The sequence below is a fragment of the Bos grunniens genome, chromosome 18 (genome assembly GCF_055505025.1).
Source record: "Bos grunniens cultivar Pamir isolate PY7600 chromosome 18, Bosgru_T2T1.0, whole genome shotgun sequence".
In the NCBI taxonomy this organism is placed as follows: Eukaryota; Metazoa; Chordata; class Mammalia; order Artiodactyla; family Bovidae; genus Bos; species Bos grunniens.
In genome coordinates, this window is record NC_141182.1 from 14,356,242 (window position 1) to 14,375,192 (window position 18,951).

An 18,951-nucleotide genomic window follows, 5' to 3' on the forward strand; every position below is an offset into this window, starting at 1 on the left:
TAAAAAGCAGAAACATCACTTTGCTGACAAAGGTCCATTTAGTCAAAGCTATGATTTTTCCAGCAGTCACGTATGGATGTGAGAGGTGGGCCATAAAGAAGGCTGAGCACTGAAGAATTGATGCTTTCAAATTGTGGTGCTGGAGAAGACTCTTGAGAGTCCCTTGGACTGTAAGAAGATCAAACCAGTCAATCCTAAGGGAAATCAATCCTGAAGATTCACTGGAAGGACTAACGCTAAAGCTAAAGCTCTAATGCATTGGCCACATGATGCGAAGAGTCTAATTATTGGAAAAGACCCTGATGCTGGGAAAGATTGAAGGCAAAAGGAGAAGGGAGCAGCAGAAGATGAGATGGTTAGATATTACCACTGACTTAATGGACATGAATTTGAGCAAACTCCAGGAGATAGTGGAGGACAGAGGAGCCTGGCATTCTGCAGTCCACGGGGTTGCAAGAGTTGGACACGACTTAGTGACTGAACAACCATGAAGCTGCTGGTAACATTCTGCTGTTAAATTTATTTTGTTTGTATTAATATAGACTCTTCCTGATCTATGGCTTGGTTTCTTCTGATTGATGTTTGCATGGCATATATTGTTCTATCCCTTTGCTCCTAACCTGCCATGTAACTGTATTTGAAGTGAGTTTCTTATAGATAGCACGTGTGTGTGTGAGTCGCTCAGTCATGTCCGACTCTTTGCGACCCCATAGACTGTAACCTTCCAGGCTCCTTTGTCCATGGAATTCTCCAGGCAAGAATACTGGAGAGGGTTGCCATGCCCTCCTCCAAGGGATCTTCCCGACCCAGGGATTGAACCAGATTCTCCCGCATTGCAGGCAGATTCTTTACCTTCTGAGCCACCAAGGAAGCCCTGTAGATAGCACATAGTTGGATCATGTATGTTTTTTAATCTAATTTGAAGTTTGTCTTCTAATTGTTATATTTAGAGCACCATGTACATTTAATGTGACTGTTGATATGTTTGAATTTAAACCTCTCATTTGTTATTTGCTTACGGTTCTGGCCCTCAGTTTCTCATTGCTTGGCTTTCATCCAACTGCCCTGTTTGGGGTCATTTTTTTTAGTATTCCATTTTAATTTGTCTGCTGAGTTTTTGAACATACATCTTGCAGTTTTTAGTAATTGGTCTAAGGATTACAAAATACATGGTTCACGGTTTGAGATCTACTTAGACTCAACATTGTGACACTTCCAGCAGGACACAGAACTCCTACTACTGCAAAGAAAAGGTAATCATCGCTCATGTAAGTGCTGAGGCTGACAAGGACCCACATGATGGGCGTAGGGACCCCTCGTGGGATATGCAGAAGGCAGAGAGACTGGGCTCAGCCCTGAAAAGAGCATCAGCAAGAGGGGGTGACAGCCAAGGAGCAGTGGGGGTCACTGGATGGAAGTTTACTAAGAGGAAACCTCATGGGTCAGGGGGATCCTGGCTAAACAGGATCCTAACAGGATTTGTACTGAAGGCTGGCTGGGTGGGTGGTCAGCCATCACCAGCGAGGTGGCAGGGGACAAGGAACCGGACAGATAGGAGGGTGAGCAGATATCCAAGTGGAGGGGCCTCTCACTAAACTGACTTAGCTGAGTTCTTGCTAAAACTGGCTTTCATAGGAAGTACACTTTAGCTCAGTTTGTAAAGAATCTGCCTGCAATGCAGTTTGATTCCTGGGTCAGGAAGATCTGCTGGAAAAGGGTTAGGCTACCCACTCCAGTATTCTTGGGCTTCCCTTGTGGTTCAGCTAGTAAAGAATCCACCTGCAATGCAGGAGACCTGGGTTTGATCCCTGGATTGGGAAGACCCCCTGGAGAAGGGAAAGGCTACCCATTCCAGTATTCTGCCCTGGAGAATTCCATGGACTGTATAGTCCATGGAGTCACAAAGAGTCGGACACGACTGAGCGACTTTCACTTTCACTTTCACCCTGATGGGCCCAGGAGAGGTTTAGGAGGCTGACTGCAGTTGAATGGAGCAGTGGGTCTTTGTCATACCACATGGGTCACTGTGCCTTCTCCCTTTTAGGTTATCGTTGTCATACATAATGGCGCCGTGTATGGCAAGCTTCCTTAGACAGTGGTACAATTTTTGCATTCAGTGGTCAAAAATTCACAATGAAAAGAAGAGTTGGTTTTATTCAACCAAATATTTACCAATTCTGTTGCTTTTCCTTTACTTCTGATCTCCCAGGTTCAATCTGGCTCAGGAATTTTGTAGTAACTTTTCTAGGTCAGATCTGCTGATAAAAGATTCTTTTCTTTCTTCATCTAAGACTGTCTTTTCTTTATCTTCATTCTTGAAAGTTCACTGGATTTGGAATTCTGGGTTGTCAATTATTTCAATGCCTAAAACATGTTATTCTGTTTTGTTTTTTCTGGTCTCTACTGTTTCTGCAGAGAAGTCAGTAGTTGTTTGAATGCCTCAAAGTTATGCCCTGATGTCAAGAGTTTTGTCTTTCTTTTTAGTTTTCAGTGATTGGATTATATGTCTTGGCTTGTATTTCTTTGGGTTTGTTTGGGGCTCATGGAGCTTCTTGAGTCTTGAATCTTGAGCTTCTTGAATACATTTATGTATTTCACCAAACTTGAGGGATTTTAAGCCAAATTTTATCAAATATCTTTGTGTCCCTAGCTTTTCCTCTTCTGGGAATCTGATATCATGACTGTTAGCCCTTGTGATACTGGTCTTGGCTTCTCATTACTGGTTTATTTTTTCCGGTAGTTTTTCTCCTATTCAAGTTGAGTAATATCTATTGCTGTTTCTTCAGGTTCTACGATTCTCTCCTTTGTGCTCTCCATTTTGCTACTTAGCCCATTCAGTGTGTTAGTCACTTCAGTTCAGTCGCTCAGTCATGTCCGACTATTTGCGACCCCAAGAATCACAGCACGCCAGGCCTCCCTGTCCATCACCAACTCCTGGAGTTCACTCAAACTCATGTCCATCGAGTCGGTGATGCCATCCAGCCATCTCATCCTCTGTCGTCCCCTTCTCCTCCTGCCCCCAAGCCCTCCAAGCATCAGGGTCTTTTCCAATGAGTCAACTCTTCGCATAAGGTGGCCGAAGTATTGGAGTTTCAGCTTCAGCATCTGTCCTTCCAATGAACACCCAGGACTGATCTCCTTTAAGATGGGCTGATTGGATCTCCTTGCAGTCCAAGGGGCTCTCAAGAGTCTTCTCCAACACCACAGTTCAAAAGCATCAGTTCTTCAGTGTTCAGCTTTCTTCACAGTCCAACTCTCATATCCATACATGACCACTGGAAAAACCATAGCCTTGACTAGACCAACCTTTGTTGGCAAAGTAATATCTCTGCTTTTCAATATACTGTCTAGGTTGGTCATAATTTTCCTTCCAAGGAGTAAGCGTCTTTTAATTTCATGGCTGCAGCCAGCATCTGCAGTGATTTTGGAGCCTAAAAAATAAAGTCTGACACTGTTTCCACTGTTTCCTCATCTATTTCCCAAGAAGTGATGGGAACAGATGCCATGATCTTCGTTTTCTGAATGTTGAGCTTTAAGCCAACTTTTTCACTCTCCTCTTTCACTTTCATCAAGAGGCTTTTTAGTTCCTCTTCACTTTCTGCCATAAGGGTGGTGTCATCTGCATATCTGAGGTTGTTGATATTTCTTCTGGCAATCTTGATTCCAGCTTGTGCTTCTTCCAGCCCAGCGTTTCTCATGATGTACTCTGCATATAAGTTAAATAAGCAGGGTGACAATATACAGCCTTGACGTATTCCTTTTCCTATTTGGAACCAGTCTGTTGTTCCATGTCCAATTCTAACTGTTGCTTCCTGACCTGCATATAGGTTTCTCAAGAGGCAGGTCAGGTGGTCTGGTATTCCCATCTCTTTAAGAATTTTCCACAGTTTATTGTGATCCACACAGTCAAAGGCTTTGGCATAGTCAATAAAGCAGAAATAGATGTTTTTCTGGAACTCTCTTGCTTTTTCTATGATCCAACAGATGTTGTCAATTTGATCTCTGGTTCCTCTGCCTTTTCTAAAACTAACTTGAACATCTGGAGGTTCACAGTTCACATACTGGTGAAGCCTGGCTTGGAGAATTTTGAGCATTACTTTACTAGCGTGTGAGATGAGTGCAATTGTGCGGTGAGCATTCTTTGGCATTGCCTTTCTTAGGGAGTGGAATGAACACTGACCTTTTCCAGTCCTGTGGCCACTGCTGAGTTTTCCAAATTTTCTGGCATATTGAGTGCAGCACTTTCACAGCATCATCTTTCAGGAGTTGAAGTAGCTCAGCTGGAATTCCATCACCTCTACTAGCTTTGTTTGTAGTGATGCTTTCTAAGGCCCACTTGACTTCACATTCCAGGATGTCTGGCTCTAGGTGAGTGATCATACCATTGTGATTATCTTGGTCGTGAAGCTCTTTTTTGTACAGTTCTTCTGTGTATTCTTGCCACCTCTTCTTAATATCTTCTGCTTCTGTTAGGTCCATACCATTTCTGTCCTTTATCGAGCCCATCTTTGCATGAAATGTTCCCTTGGTATCTCTAATTTTCTTGAAGAGATCTCTAGTCTCCCATTCTGTTGTTTTCCTCTATTTCTTTGCAATGATCGGTGAGGAAGGCTTTCTTATCTCTCCTTGCTATTCTTTGGAACTCTGCATTCAGATGCTTATATCTTTCCTTTTCTCCTTTGCTTCTCACTTCTTTTCTTTTCACAGCTATTTGTAAGTCCTCCTCAGACAGCCATTTTGCTTTTTTGCATTTCTTTTCCATGGGGATGGTCTTGATCCCTGTCTCCTGTACAGTGTCACGAACCTCCATCCATAGTTCATCAGGCACTCTATCTATCAGATCTAGTCCCTTAAATCTGTTTCTCACTTCCACTGTATAATCATAAGGGATTTGATTTAGGTCATACCTGAATGGTCTAGTGGTTTTCCCCACTTTCTTCAATTTACGTCTAAATTTGGCAATAAGGAGTTCATGATCTGAGCCACAGTCAGCTCCCGGTCTTGTTTTCACTGACTGTATAAAGCTTCTCCATCTTTGGCTGCAAAGAATATAATCAATCTGATTTTGGTGTTGACCATCTGGTAATGTCCATGTGTAGAGTCTTCTCTTGTGTTGTTGGAAGAGAGTGTTTGTTATGACCAGTGCGTTCTCTTGGCAAAACTCTATTAGCCTTTGCCCTGCTTCATTCTGTACTCCAAGGCCAAATTTGCCTGTTACTCCAGATGTTTCTTAACTTCCTACTTTTGCATTCCAGTCCCCTATAATGAAAAGGACATCTTTTTTGGGTGTTAGTTCTAAAAGGTCTGTAGGTCTTTATAGAACCATTCAACTTCAGTTTCTTCAGTGTTACTGGTTGGGGCATAGGCTTGGATTACCACGATATTGAATGGTTTGCCTTGGAAATGAACAGAGATCATTCTGTCATTTTTGAGATTGCATCCAAGTACTGCATTTCGGACTCTTTTGTTGACTGTGATGGCTACTCCATTTCTTCTAAGGGATTCCTGCCCACAGTAGTAGATATAATGGTCATCTGAGTTAAATTCACCCATTCCAGTCCATTTTAGTTCGCTGATTCCTAGAATGTCGACATTCACTCTTGCCATCTCCTGTTTGACCACTTCCAATTTGCCTTGATTCATGGACCTGACATTCCAGGTTCCTATGCAATATTGCTCTTTACAGCATCAGACCTTGCTTCTATCACCAGTCACATCCACAACTGGGAATTGTTTTTGCTTTGGCTCCATCCCTTCATTCTTTCTGGAGTTATTTCTCCACTGATCTCCAGTAGCATATTGGGCACCTACCGACCTGGGGAGTTCCTCTTTCAGTATCCTATCATTTTGCCTTTTCATACTGTTCATGGGGTTCTCAGGGCAAGAATACTGAAGTGGTTTGCCATTCCCTTCTCCAGTGGACCACATTCTGTCAGACCTCTCCATCATGACCCTCCCGTGTTGGGTGGCCCCACACAGCATGGCTTAGTTTCATTGAGATAGACAAGGCTGTGGTCCTAGTGTGATTAGATGGACTAGTTTTCTGTGAGTATGGTTTCAGTGTGTCTGCACTCTGATGCCCTCTCACAACACCTACCATCTTACTTGGGTTTCTCTTACCTTGGACGTGGGGTATCTTTTCACGGCTGCTCCAGCAAAGCGCAGCAGCTGCTCCTTACCTTGGACGAGGGGTATCTCCTCAGGGCTACCCCTCCTGACCTTGGATGTAGAGTAGCTCCTCTCTGCCCTCCTGCACTCGCGCAGCTGCCTCCCCTTAGACGTGGAGTTGCTCCTCTCAGCCGCCTCCCCTGACCTCGGGCATGTGGTAGCTCCTCTCGGCCGCCGTTAGTCACTTAGTCATGTCCAACTCTTTGTGACCCCATGACTGTAGCCCACCAGGCTCCTCTGTCCGTGGGATTTCCCAGGCAAGAATACTGGAGTGGGTTGCCATTTCCTTCCCTAAGGGATCTTCCCAAGCCAGGGATTGAACCCGGGTCTCTGACATTGCAGGCAGCTTCTTTGCCATCTGAGCCACCAGGGAGCCCATTCAGTAAGTTTTCCTTGTTTCTCTTGTAGTTTTAGTTCTAAAATTTCCGTTTGGTTCTGCCCTGTGTCTTTTATTTCTCAGCTGAAACTTTGTATCCCCCGTATTTGCAGTGTTTGCTCTTACCTGTTAGAGCATGTTGATAATCTGTGCTTCAGCGTCTTTCTTAGGCGCACCGAGTACCTGTGCCATCTGGTGCTGTCCCGTACTGATGCCCTTTTCCCATAAGAGTTGGCACTTTCTTGGCATTTCACGTGCTGAGTTAATTTTGTATTGTGTCCTAGACACTCTGTATTGTGTTATGAGTCTCTGGATCTTGTTCACGTCCAATGGAGAGGTCGGTATTTTTCTGTTACTGTTATCTAGTTGGTCTAAGTCTGCAGCCTGCCATCTCTGGGGTTGGTTTCCACGTCAGTTTCATTTTCACAGCCTCTGTTTACTGTGCATACCAGCCCTGCAGACGTGGCACCCCGTGGCCAGGCCGACGTTAGCAGTGCAGCAGATGAATGATGGCAGTGGGAAAAATGGTGAAATTCAAATAAAGTCTGTGGTGTAATTGAAAAAACAAACACCTCCTCTGAGCAGACTGGATGGCAGAAGCCCCTCTGGCCTGGAACACGCAGCCCAGTCCCCCTGGGTGACATCAGTCCTGTGTGGGAGCCAGGCGGTGGGGAGGGTCCCCTTGCTGTCCACCCGCTGTGTCAGTCCCAGGGGCATTCAGCTTTCCATCCAGGCCTCAGACAACTCAGACAATTTTACAGCACATTTCCAAGGGTCTCTTTTCTTTAAAATAGGGGGATGTTCTCCCCCACGAAAAGTTCATCTCAGGTGGGACCTGATGAGCCAGGCAGGGTTTTCCAGGGGCACTTGGTCTCATGGATCATAGTTACATTGCTGTCAGGCAAGCCATGAGTGTGGAGCCAGTGAGGCCCCACTGAACGTGGTTCCGCCTTTGCTCTGTCCTTTTCCAGCATCACAGACCCCGACTCCATGTCTTAGAACACCCAGACCCCTTCCACCCTCACTGTGCCCATAGCTGGGAGACTGTAGGGTCCCTGTTCATGACTGCCTGGCTCTCCCAGGCACCCGGCTCCTCCCACAATAACCCCCATGGGCCCCCTTCCCGCCCAGCAAAGCTGCTGATCCTGAGCTCTTCCCAGCAGCCATGGCGGATGTGGGCAGCTGCCCGCTTCTCCCGTGTCCAAGGTCGGTCTAAAAGACACCCTGAAGACAGTTTCACAAGAGCGTGGCCCTCAGAAGTGGACAGACAGGCCAATCAGGCCAGGCTGTGAGCTCTGGGACGGGGTGGGCACAGAGGCCTTGGGCAGCGTTTCTGAGTGGGGCGTGGAAGCTGGTTGGTGCTTCCCATCAAAGCATCTAATCTCAGGAGAGCATATGGGCCTCGGGAGGAACTGGAGTGGTAGAGATCAGCCTGAAGGGGTGAACTCTGATGCCTACCTTTGTCTTTCACCACAGGTGACCCCAGGGTTCGAGGAGAAAGAGGGCGAACTCCTGGTCAGGGGGCCCTCTGTGTTTCGAGAATACTGGGACAAGCCGGAGGAAACGAAAGCCGCCTTCACCTCAGACGGCTGGTTCAAAACAGGTAGGCGGGTGGGTCCAGAGGGGACGAAGAGGAGCCAGTACCGCTGCAGCAGGACACCCCCAGAATCCTCCCTAGAGAGGGGAAGGGGGCACTTTGCATCTCCTGTCTTTAAAGCTGTACCCCCGACACTGTACCCTAGCCCCCCGCAGCCTCTGGAAAGAAGATCCTGAGGCTGTGAGCTTCGGGGGCCAGCTTCCCCCAGCCCTGTGGCCAGACTCTGGCCCTGTCCCTTGCCCAGCCGCCCTGCACATGGTGGTCCATCTGACCCTCAAGGGTCAGGATTCCCCTCCTGAGGGACCGCTTCTCTCCACATCAGAGACCCTCCCTGCCTTCCCATCCCCACTCCCCCTGCTTTGTAGCCCCTCCCCCACCCCCACAAAAGGAGTTTGCTTGCGGTTTGGTTTGGTCCCCTGAAGTCTGCTCTCTGTCACCTGCCTGCACAGTGTGTGTAGCCAGAGCCTGGGGCCCTGTGCAAGGGCAGGCAGGGGTCCCCCGACGTCCGTGCACCCAGAAACTGCTCTGAGGTGCCTCACCACCCCCCCGCCCCGACCCCCATGCCCCTCTCCTTGGTCCCATTGGTCCCATCGAGTATGAGGCCAATTCTGCAGATACTGGAAGTGTTCGAGTTTGTAGCTGCACGGGATTCACTGGTGTGTGCTCACACAGGACACTCCCAGCAGTTCCTGACAGCCAGGAGAGGGGCTCCGGGCATTTGTCCTTTGCTTGTTGCCTATCTGAATTTCTAAAACTTGCATGCTGAGCACGCATTATGTCACAATTATCTTAATAATCTTAAAGCAATATTTTCCCAAAAGAAAGGCCTGCTCCTCTGTCATCATGAGACGGCCTCCTAATTAGAAACGCACCTCTTGACAGTTCCTCTGTGGGCAGCAGAGCGGAGGAGAGAGTGATGCGCAGCCGTGAGGGCACACGGGTGCGTCTGGGGGTGGGAGAGGCAGTGGTCGTGCCCTTGGCCTGGTGACCCCCTGGGAACCACTCCAGGCCGAGGCACACACATGAGTCTTCATGGGCTCAGGCAGCGTGGGTTCTCAGGGTAGAATTCACTCTCTAGTCTGCCACCATCGTGGGCCTCAGGTCACTGGGTGACAGAGCAGGGCCATGCGCATACCCCCCAGCAGTCCTGGGGTGCTGGGGGCCGTCAGGTGGGGCTCGAGGAGGGGAGGGGGCAGATGAGAGTTCCCCAGAGCAGAGCAGAGGCCTGCTCCAGGGGCCCTGGGTGGTGCCGGCAGAGAGCTCAGTGGTTGAGCCCCGGGGCCGGGGCAGCTGTTCATGCATTCCAGCTTCCCTTTGTAAACGTTGAATTCGTACAGGCCGGCCTGGTGGCAACAAGATTACCACTGCCCTTTAAACGCAGGGTTTAAGAAATACAACTTTAGGCTCATCCTGCTTTTGTGTGTCCCTCCTGGAGCCCTCTGAGCATCCTGACTTGGAAATCTGACTTCTTTGTGGGCATCTTCCTTTATTTTTAAACTCAGCTAAAGCTGCAGTCTATTTCTTTAAAAGCACAGGAACCAAAGCCCTGTGGACTTTGCCAATAGCAGGGCTCGCGCATGCTGGGCCAGCAGCGTGCAAAGTGAGGGGCAGTCAGCATAACACGTCTCAGTCCCTGGTCGTGATGAATATTTCAGTTGAAAGGAATAGCATGCATTAATTATCGTAAAGAGATGTCTTTAGGAGAAAATGATTTTGAAATTCAGTTTAATTTCATTGTAATGCGCAGCAAACAGGAAGGGAGTCTGTGTGTTTAATTGGCTCTCGGGGGTGAGGCCTGGAAGCCGCGTGCCTTTGTCACAGGCCATTAGTGATACAGGCTGCATAATGTGCGCGGCAATCAGCACACAGCTGCCGCTCCTGCGGGGCAAGCGAGCGGGATATTAAGTAGAAATCAGGATGAATTAAACTTAACCCTTTCCCCGACCAGCCCTCCTGCCACACACATTCTGGCCTAGGCTGCAGGGGGTTGTGTCCGGGGCTTCTCAGAGGATGAGGGGAGAGAGGCCGCCCTCCCCGGCCTGCACAGAGCTCAGTTTCCATCGCCGGGAGCTCCCTGCCAGCCCCTGGGGTCCTGGCTGCTGTTCAGGCAGGAAATCAGAGCCTCTCTTCTGGAGCACCCCCGATGATAACCCTGACTGCATCCCGCCTTCCACGCGTGCGTGTGCACAGGCTCAGTGCTGGCCCCCGGGGAGGGGGGGAACGGTGATGCCCGAACTCCCTCCTCAGGGCTTTACACTGACCCCGCTGTCAAAAACGAGGATGTGGGACAGATGGATGTAAGGACACAGGATGAAGCTAAAGATAGAGATGAGGACACAGACAACCTGGGACAGAGACAATGACCGAGACAGAGCCGAGGACACGGGACAGACATGGGGACACGGCACGCATATGGGAATGCAGACCTGAGCCGAGCCAGCGCCGCAATCGTCCTGCCCTCTGGACGCAGTAGAGTGACTGGCAACTGAACAAGGAAACAGAAACATCACCTCTGCCTTATTCTAGAGAAGATCTCCTGGGGCTTCTCTGGTGGCCCAGGAGTAAAGAATCTGCCTGCCAACAGAGACACGGGTCCATCCCTGACTCGGGAGGATCCCACATGCCGTGGAGGAGCTGAGCCCATGTGCCCTAGAGCCCAGGCTCTGCAGTAAGAGAGGCCACCACAGTGAGAGGTCTGCTCGCTCGCCACAACTAGAGAAAAGCCTGCCCACCAGCGAAGACCCAGCACAGCCACAGTTAAATTAAGCGTATGAAAAAAGAGACAAAGTCTCTACCCTTTAAAGGTTTCATCACACAGTTTGCTGTTAGTGACATAGGAGATGGAGCATCCCTGATGATAAACCCACACATTTGTGGAAGGAGCTCAGGTAACTGGGGTAGGGTGTGTAAGAAGCCCACCAGGATGTAACAGGGTACCTGGCACTGAGTTGATGATCCCTTTTTCTTCTGTTAACGAAAACACAATGATATTATCAGAGAAAAACTTTAAAGGGTATTTATCTAAGAAAGAAAGTTCACCAGCAGAAAACAGAAGGGAGCCGTTCCGTGGCCCTCTGCACACTTGGCTGAGCGTGGGGTCCACTGAGAGGTTGGGGAGCCTGGGACATGAGGGCTGACCCAGGCTGAGAGAGTGGCCCCCTGCGCCCAGAGCCCAGGAGGAAAATAAGGCCACAGGCAAGTGGAGGGGAAGTGCGGTCGGCCATAAAAATGCAGAAACTGTTTCACTTCCCAGTGGTGAAAGGCAAGTATGGAGACAGACTCCATCCACCAAACTGGCAGAGACTCTTCTGGAGCTGACGCTCAGTGCTGCGGGGTGGGTGCTTGGCTCCCGCGGGCGGGGTGCATGTCAGGAGGGCTCCTGGGAATCCATTCACAGACAGAGGTGTAGGCTCCGATGTTTATAGACCCCTCGTTTGCTGCTGGGTTCATGGGCGCCTCGGGTGCGTCCAACCCGCAGAGGATTGCGAGCCTTCCACACCCACGGCCCGAGTGATCCCGGCCTCAGGGAGCCCTGTTGGCATGTGCCACACACGCGTGTCTGCGGGCATGCACAGCCGTCACGGACGGGTTTGCGCACCATGCGCAGGACACTGGCTGCTGTCTCTGCATGATTCCCTCTAGGCCTTTGTTTCTCTCAGCAGAATTTCCTGGGTGAGCTCCGCCGCCACAGGTGAGGGTGAGACGCTCTCAGTTGTGTGAGACGAAGGCCCCCCCCCTCGCCCCGCCCCGGCGCTCACCCTGCGCCAGGCTCACCTGCCCTGCGCTCACCCGGTGCACACTCAGCTCTGACACATTTTTTCCGTAACCTGTGCATCCGTTGTGACCAACAACAGTCAGGAATCAGGCAGCATATTGATCAGGCAGGGTTTCTTGTTAGGGTGTGACAGCGTGTGTAGCTGGAGGATGTCGACCCCTTTGCGGCTGCTGACCGTGAATGATTAGCACATGCCCGCCCCCCGGCAGGGCCCTCCAGACCCCCAGGACGTGCGGTGCGGGCAGACTGCTGACCCACTGGCCCCGGCCACCCCGCGGGGCACAGCCCATGTGGCGGACTGTGGTGCTGCCTGGCAGCCGTCCCTTTGTGTGGGCTTTACTTTGTGTGTCTCGTGAAACCCTTTGTTCCCCGGTGGTCGCCGAGACCTGCTTCTCTGTGTTCTCCTGGCACACCCTGCTTTGCTTCACCTGGCAAAGCTCCTGTGCGGACAGTGGGTCCCATCCCGTCTCACTCCTGCTGGGCCTCGGTGCTGCCCTTTGGCCTCCGTGTCTGCCCAGGCTGGCCCAGGCCTCTGGGCAGAGGGTCCTTGTTTTCATCAAGGTCCCATACGGGCAGCTGGGAGACTCCAGCCGTCTGTCAGGTTTGGGGAGGAGCCCTCGTACCCCAGCTGTGTCCATGCTGGCGGCTGGAGGCCATCCAGGGACTGCCAGACAGTGGACACACTGTTCGGGGCTTCCTGAGTTGGGGTGCTCGTCTGTCCAGCCCCACCAAGAGAGCCCCCAGTACTCCCCCTCCCCCACACCAGCATACAGCTTCCACCCACCTCCTTCCTCCAGGGTCACGTCTGTCCCTGCAGCCCTGAGTCGTCCTCCTCGGCTCGGGCCATGTTCCCAGGAGCCTCTGAAGTGGGCAGCAGGAGGTGCACTCCGGAGAGCTGTGTCACCGGCATACTCGTCTGGCTGGGCCGGGCTGGGCACAGAGCTCTAGTGTCCAGCTTTCACGGGCACTGCTGGCCGCAGCCGCGTTGCTCCTGGTGCATCGTGACCTTTCCCCCCTCTTGAGTCCCTTTGCCCTGGGAGCCCTTTGGTCGACAAGCCCCCTGCCTCTGGGGCTCTGACTGTCCTCGTCTCGCTAGTGCGCTTGATGGCTGCATTCTCCTCTCCGATGTCCAGCGGGGGTCGGGGGCTGAGAGCAGGAGGTGGGTTGGGGGTGGGCTCCGTGCTGCCGTCCACCCGCTCTGTCCCCAGAGCGTGAGCGGCAGCCGTGGACTGAGGGCCAGTGCCCCTGCGCCCTGCTCTCAGCCATCTTCTGAGCCTCCCCCAGGGTACCTGCCAGCCTGGCTGTAAATGGTCCACAGAGTCTGTCTACCTTCCTTCCAGCTGCCAGTCTTCTCCCCAACACGCCCTCTCCCATCCCCTCTGCTTTGGTGCCTTAAAAAAACCAGTTGCTGTTGACTTTATTTCAAGAGGGAGCAATCTGAGCTGTGTGTTGAGGCAGGCCCCGCTCAAGGGAGGTGTCGTGTGTCCGTTTTCCTTCTGTTCTTCTTGGCCTCCTGCTGGGCTATGCCGAGGGGCGCAGACCCACCGGGACCTTCTGCCTCCATCCTCATGTTCTGCGTCCGTCTGTCTGTCTCAAATCTCCGTCTTCCTCCCTCTTATGAGGATGTTGTGACCAGTTTGAGGCCACCAGGGAATCAAGGACCTCCATGACGTGTATCCTTACTTCCTGCCTGACGGTGACCCCAGGGAGTAGCAGGGCCTCCCTCACCCAGCACACAGGCCCGGGACCTCCCCGGTCCATCGTCCGTATGTCCTTCCACCAGCCCTGCCATCTCGGGGCTGGCTTTGCTCAAAGACCCTATCTCAGTGCTCTTCATGTGGCTGGAGGAGGTCAGTAAGTGGACCACCTGGTGTGCAGGGTCGAGGCGGGGTGCCAGGCAGCTAGTGAGGCCATGGGAGTGATGTCTGAGCAGAGCGGCGGGCGGACAGGTGGAGAAGCAGACGCTGCAGGTGGGCGGTGGGTGTGAGCGCCCCCGGGCAAGGGGCGTGGCTGGGGGGTCTGCCAGAGGACGTGGGTGTGGCCGTTGGGAGCTCTCGCCCTGGGTTTAGTTGACATCAGAGCAAGGAGGGTGCAGGTGTTGTGGCCAGGGGCCCTGAGGCCACCTTAGCCTTGGTGTGGGCATTGGGGGTGTCCCTGGTGGGACTAGGTGTGGGATGCGGAGCCCAGGGCAGGGCAGTGACCCCCACACCTCTGGGTCTCTGGCAGGCGGAGGCCAGTGGGAGCCAGGTCTGGAAGCCACAGGAGGGACCACCCTGGGCTGGGGTTGATACTCAGGGATGGAGGAGCCGTCCTGTGTGGAGGGGACACGGCCAGAGCCAGAGCCGCGTACCAGGGCCCTGGTGGGCCTCGGGGGGTGGGGCACCCTGCGTCCTGTCCCTGCAACCTGCCTGTTACTCCTGTCACACGCGTCCTTCCCCGCCATCCACCTACCCATCACGCATCCGGGACCGCGGTGGCTCCCAGGGCCTCCCCTTCATCCTGCTTCATGTTGGGCAGGAGGGCCCCCACCTCAGGAGCCCAGCTCCCGCCGCGGCCAGCTGGGCACAGCCATCCATCTTGTTTAATAGGCTGGAGCGCCCCGCGCGGCTGGGCTCCGGGAGAGCGAGCTGATGGATGGGCCTCCTGCGTTGGACGGCAATGTATCATGAAATATTGATTTATTCTAGCTAATCACCCGCGTGAAGTGTGTGAGAGCAGACGGTGGTGCGTCAGTGCGGCTCTCAGAGCACGGGCGGGCGTTCCCATGTGCCCAGTCTCACACATGCGTGCACACTTGTGTGAGTGCGTTCACCCTCAGCCCTGCTCCCCCTGTGCCCACGATGCCCCAGTGGGCATGTGCCCTGTGCCCTTGCTGGGGTGGGAAGCACCCACACTGAGCATGGCAGGGGGGGTCCCTTCCTCCTGCCAGATCCCCCACGTGACACCATGTGTGGCCCACGTCCTGTCGGGAAGGGTCTACCCTGATGCCCACGCCAGGCCCTTCTGTGGCTGGAACCCAGGGAGGCCCCATGGCTTGTACGTCCTGCCTCTGTGGTCCTGGGAAGCTGTGGGCTATTTCACGATGGTCCTTGTGGGATGTGGCCACATAGGCGTCTGTGTGGGCATCATGCAAGGCCCCAGCTGTCCACGTGGCACTGGCCGGCTTGTTCCAGAGAGATGTAGACACCCCGAGACACAGGGCCACACCCAACCAGCTGACCCAGGCCTCTCCCCAGGTGACACAGTAGTGTTCAAGGATGGCTGCTACTGGATCCGTGGCCGCACCTCTGTGGATATCATCAAGAGCGGCGGCTACAAGGTTAGCGCCCTGGAGGTGGAGCGGCTCCTGCTGGCCCACCCCAGCATCACCGGTGAGTGGCCCTGTGACCCTGCCCTTCGGCTGACACAGCTGCCCTCGGCTTCCCAGGCCATCTTGGGACCGGTCCAGATGTGGCTTCCTGTGTGTGTCAAGGCACACCATCCGGTCCTCTGCTCCCCTCGCAGCTCCCCGTCTCAGGTCCAGGCTGGCCAGTGCAGGCCATGACCCCGTGGTCAGGAGTGGTGGTGTCCCGGGCTGTCCTGACACCCTAGGGGTGCCCTGTGCCCACGTTTCTAGCCACTCGGGCTTCTCTGGGCCCTTCCTGCAGCCTTCAGTGCTCGTCCTCTTGTGTCCTGAGATCCCTCCCTCTGCTTCCTCCACAGACGTGGCTGTGATTGGAGTTCCAGACATGACATGGGGCCAGCGGGTCACCGCAGTGGTGACCCTTCAAGAGGGCCACTCGCTGTCCCACCGGGAGCTCAAGGAGTGGGCCAGGTGAGGGCTGAGCTATGTGGTCCTTATGGGAGCTGCCCCCCAACCCCGCCATACACACAGACACTCGAGGTGTGAAGGACCCCAAGACAGCTGTGTAATGATGGCTAGCGGGCAACATGGTCCTTACAAGAGCTGCCCCCACATACATAGACATAAGTGTGAAGGTAGTCCTTAAGGAGCTGCTCCCTCCCCCACACGGACACATGTGAGGCATGAAGGACCCCAAGAAGGCTGCGTTGTGATGGCAGGAGCAGATGTAGGACCCTGACCCCTGGCTTAGGTCTGAGCTTCCCAGGCAGGTTCTGAGGCAGACAGGGGACCCGTGAGCACCTGCGTCCTCTCCTGGGTGTAGGAGGGACCTCGTCAGGGAAGGTCCATTCACAGAGCCCAGCTCAGAGGACGCTGGGGCAGGCTGAACAGGCTGGGGGCACCGCTGAGCTCAGGGCATTGCAGGGGCCTGTGGGTGCTCGCTGCCAGCTGAGCTCAGAAAGAAGCTGTTAGTTCTGTCCCCAGGTCCTCTATCTTAGATGTAGGAGGTTCCTCCCTCTCCCCTCCCCACCCCACCCCCTCCTTCTGCTGCTTCCTCGACACTGAAGATACTTGTGGCTCTCCCAGCGGGGTCTCGGGAGCAGTCGGAGTCCTTGTTTATCGGGCAGCACAGCTGGGCCATTAGATTCCCCTGGATTTGCAGAATCACAGCTGGAACGTTATAGTTTCACAAAGGCGTGAGCAGGATTCTAGTTGGCTTTGCTGCTTTGGTTAAACAGTTGCTTTGTTAAAAGGCAGAGCTCACCATCCTGTGCTGAGAGCGGGTCTCCTGGCATTAGAGGGGCTCCTTGTCGCCCCAGGCTCCCGGCATCCCTCCATGGGGTCTGCTGCCTGCCGAGAGCTTGGGGTCCTGGGAGATGCTCCCCGCAGGGTGGGCCTGGGGCAGCTGGGACCCTGGGCTTTGTGTCTCACACAAGCCAGCCATGGATAGTGACCCCGCAACTGCCCACCCCATGGATGGAGAGCAAAGGTCCTCCTCTCAGAGGGCAGGGCCGGCTCCAGATCTGTCTACACCCCTGGTGGGGGAGTATGCAGGAGGGGCCTCACTCCAGTCCTTCTTGACACTGGCTCAGTGAAGCTGCTGTTCCTATGTCATGTCTGTTGCCATATAAGGGTCTTTTTTAAGATTATTTTAAAATCATGTTTTCCCTTCCGCTGCTATTTTTCATTCTTGAAGATTCTTGCTTCACAGTCTGTCTGCCCCCCAGTAAAGGTCCGTCCTGCCCCTTCCCCCAGACTGCTGTGCTCCTAGAGGAGTTGGGGGAAGCTGGCAGCCACGCCCTCCCCAGCTCAGGCACTGTGAATCTAGGGGTGCGCGTGGCTTGGGGCTGGGCGGCAACACCACATTCCCGGGTCTGGACATGGCCTGCCCATCACACTGTCCAGTCACAGAAGCCCATGTGAGGCTTACACCCCCTGGGCAGGGGCGGGGGGTTAGTTCAGGAATCCCGTGCCCAGATGGAGCTCTGCGGGATCAGGTATCAAGCAGGGACGATGCTCCCAAGGCACTGAACAGTGGGGATTTCCCTGCAGGGAAGCTCTGGAACAAACAGCTCAGCTCTGCAGGGTTCCCACTCAGGCGGCACTTTGCCCTGACCGGTTCCTCCCAGACCACTTGCTGAGCTGATGCTCTCCAGAGGAGAACGCGTCTGTTCTCAGAAATGGCGAGCTCACAGGCTTTTAGACTGCTCCTCTCCATGCCTGCGACTTCTGTTCCCGTTTTGGTGACTATGGGTTGGGGTTCGGGCTGTGCGTCCTGCCTCTGTTGCCCCCCTGCCCCAGGTAGCACCTGTGCTTCTGCTGGTCTCTTACAAAGGGGCCCGTGTGCGGCCATGGCGCAGGGAGCTCTGCCCAGGATAGCCGCGGTGCCTGCAGCCTCAGCGTGGGGTTCAGAGCTGACCGCGGCTATTCACAGGAGGATGCCTCATCAACGGGGCCCCTCCCACTCTGTGGGCTTTGGCTCTGGCGTGGGTGGGGCAGTGCTGGCCAGTGTGCATGCATGGTCAGGACACCCAGAGGTGTGCGAGGTGCCAACCACCCCCCTCCAGTAACCTCCCACTGGGGAAAGGTGCCAACCATCCCTGCGGCCCCTGCACTCAGGCCCCTTGTCTCTGCAGAGGCGTCCTGGCCCCATACGCTGTGCCCTCGGAGCTGCTGCTGGTGGAGGAGATCCCGCGGAACCAGATGGGGAAGGTCAACAAGCGAGACCTCGTCCGGCAGCTTTACCCGCATGAGAAGGGCGCCCCCGAGGCCGGGAGCCAGTGAGCCAGCCTCCCGCGCAGCCAGAATGAAACCACCTTAAACCCTGCAATGGCATTGTGGCTGTAGCCACACCCCACAGTTCCATATGCTCTGCACCCCTAACCCCCAGGTCCCAGTGTGTCCAGAGGTGTCTCGGGGAAGCCGGTCTCCCTGGAAACTCAATAAAGGCCTCACAGAGAAGCCAGTGCCTGTCCGGCAATCCCGCCTGGGTCTCTGTGGTCCCTGCCCTCGCATGGGGAGGGCGCGGTCTGCATGTGTGTGCACACTGCAGGGCAGGGTGAATGGCAGCCCTGGGCGTCCAGGGGAGGGCGTTTCCCACAACAAGATTGGGTGGCTGTGGGGTCACCCTGTGACCCTGGCCGAGGCTCACTAAGCCTTCAGGGCCAGGGCCGTGGCTCAGGCGACCAGAGGGCAGGGAGTGCCTGACTTTTGGCCCCAGAGTGGCCACCTAGACCAGGGTCGGGCTGGGAGCCAGTATCTGGGGCTCTGGGGCCAGTTTTTCCCAGTTGTGGCTGCAGCCTGTATCCCACCATCCTCAGGGTCCAGAGTGCTCAGTAGCCAGAGGTTGACCACAAACGGCCCCACTACTGCACCCCTGACCCTTGACCCCTCTGTTCCCCTGTACTGTTCCTCTGCAACACCCCCAGCCCACTCCGGTCTTTGTCTGGATGTCTCTCTCTCCTTCCTAGACCCCCACCGGCCCCTGCTGCCCGGCCCCAGGCCCCCCTGCCCTCCCCAGCCAAAGGCAGAGGCGCCCTGGGAGGCCCAAGGGTCGGGGGGAGGCTGAGCAGGAACCAGGACAGAGCCGAGGCCCAGGTGGGAAGCATGTGGGGCCAGGGGCCCTGTTCCACCCTGTGTGCACGGCCCGAGACTGCCTGAGGCCAGCCCCGGGCACATCCACCTCAGCACCC

The 18,951-nt window shown here is 54.2% G+C and overlaps 1 protein-coding gene across 2 annotated transcripts in view; it reads left to right on the top strand.

Annotated features, from left to right (window-relative positions):
• ACSF3 (acyl-CoA synthetase family member 3) overlaps positions 1–18,239 on the top strand; it is a 44,506-nt gene extending 26,267 nt beyond the window's left edge. For both annotated transcript variants that reach the window (XM_086350343.1, XM_086350342.1), the window contains exons 7-10: positions 8,021–8,147; positions 15,153–15,287; positions 15,619–15,730; positions 17,896–18,239. In XM_086350343.1, the coding sequence (XP_086206469.1) occupies positions 8,021–8,147; positions 15,153–15,287; positions 15,619–15,730; positions 17,896–18,043 (522 nt within the window). In that variant the 3' untranslated portion in view covers positions 18,044–18,239. The remainder of the gene's footprint in view (positions 1–8,020; positions 8,148–15,152; positions 15,288–15,618; positions 15,731–17,895) is intronic.
• Positions 18,240–18,951: the final 712 nt, after the last annotated feature.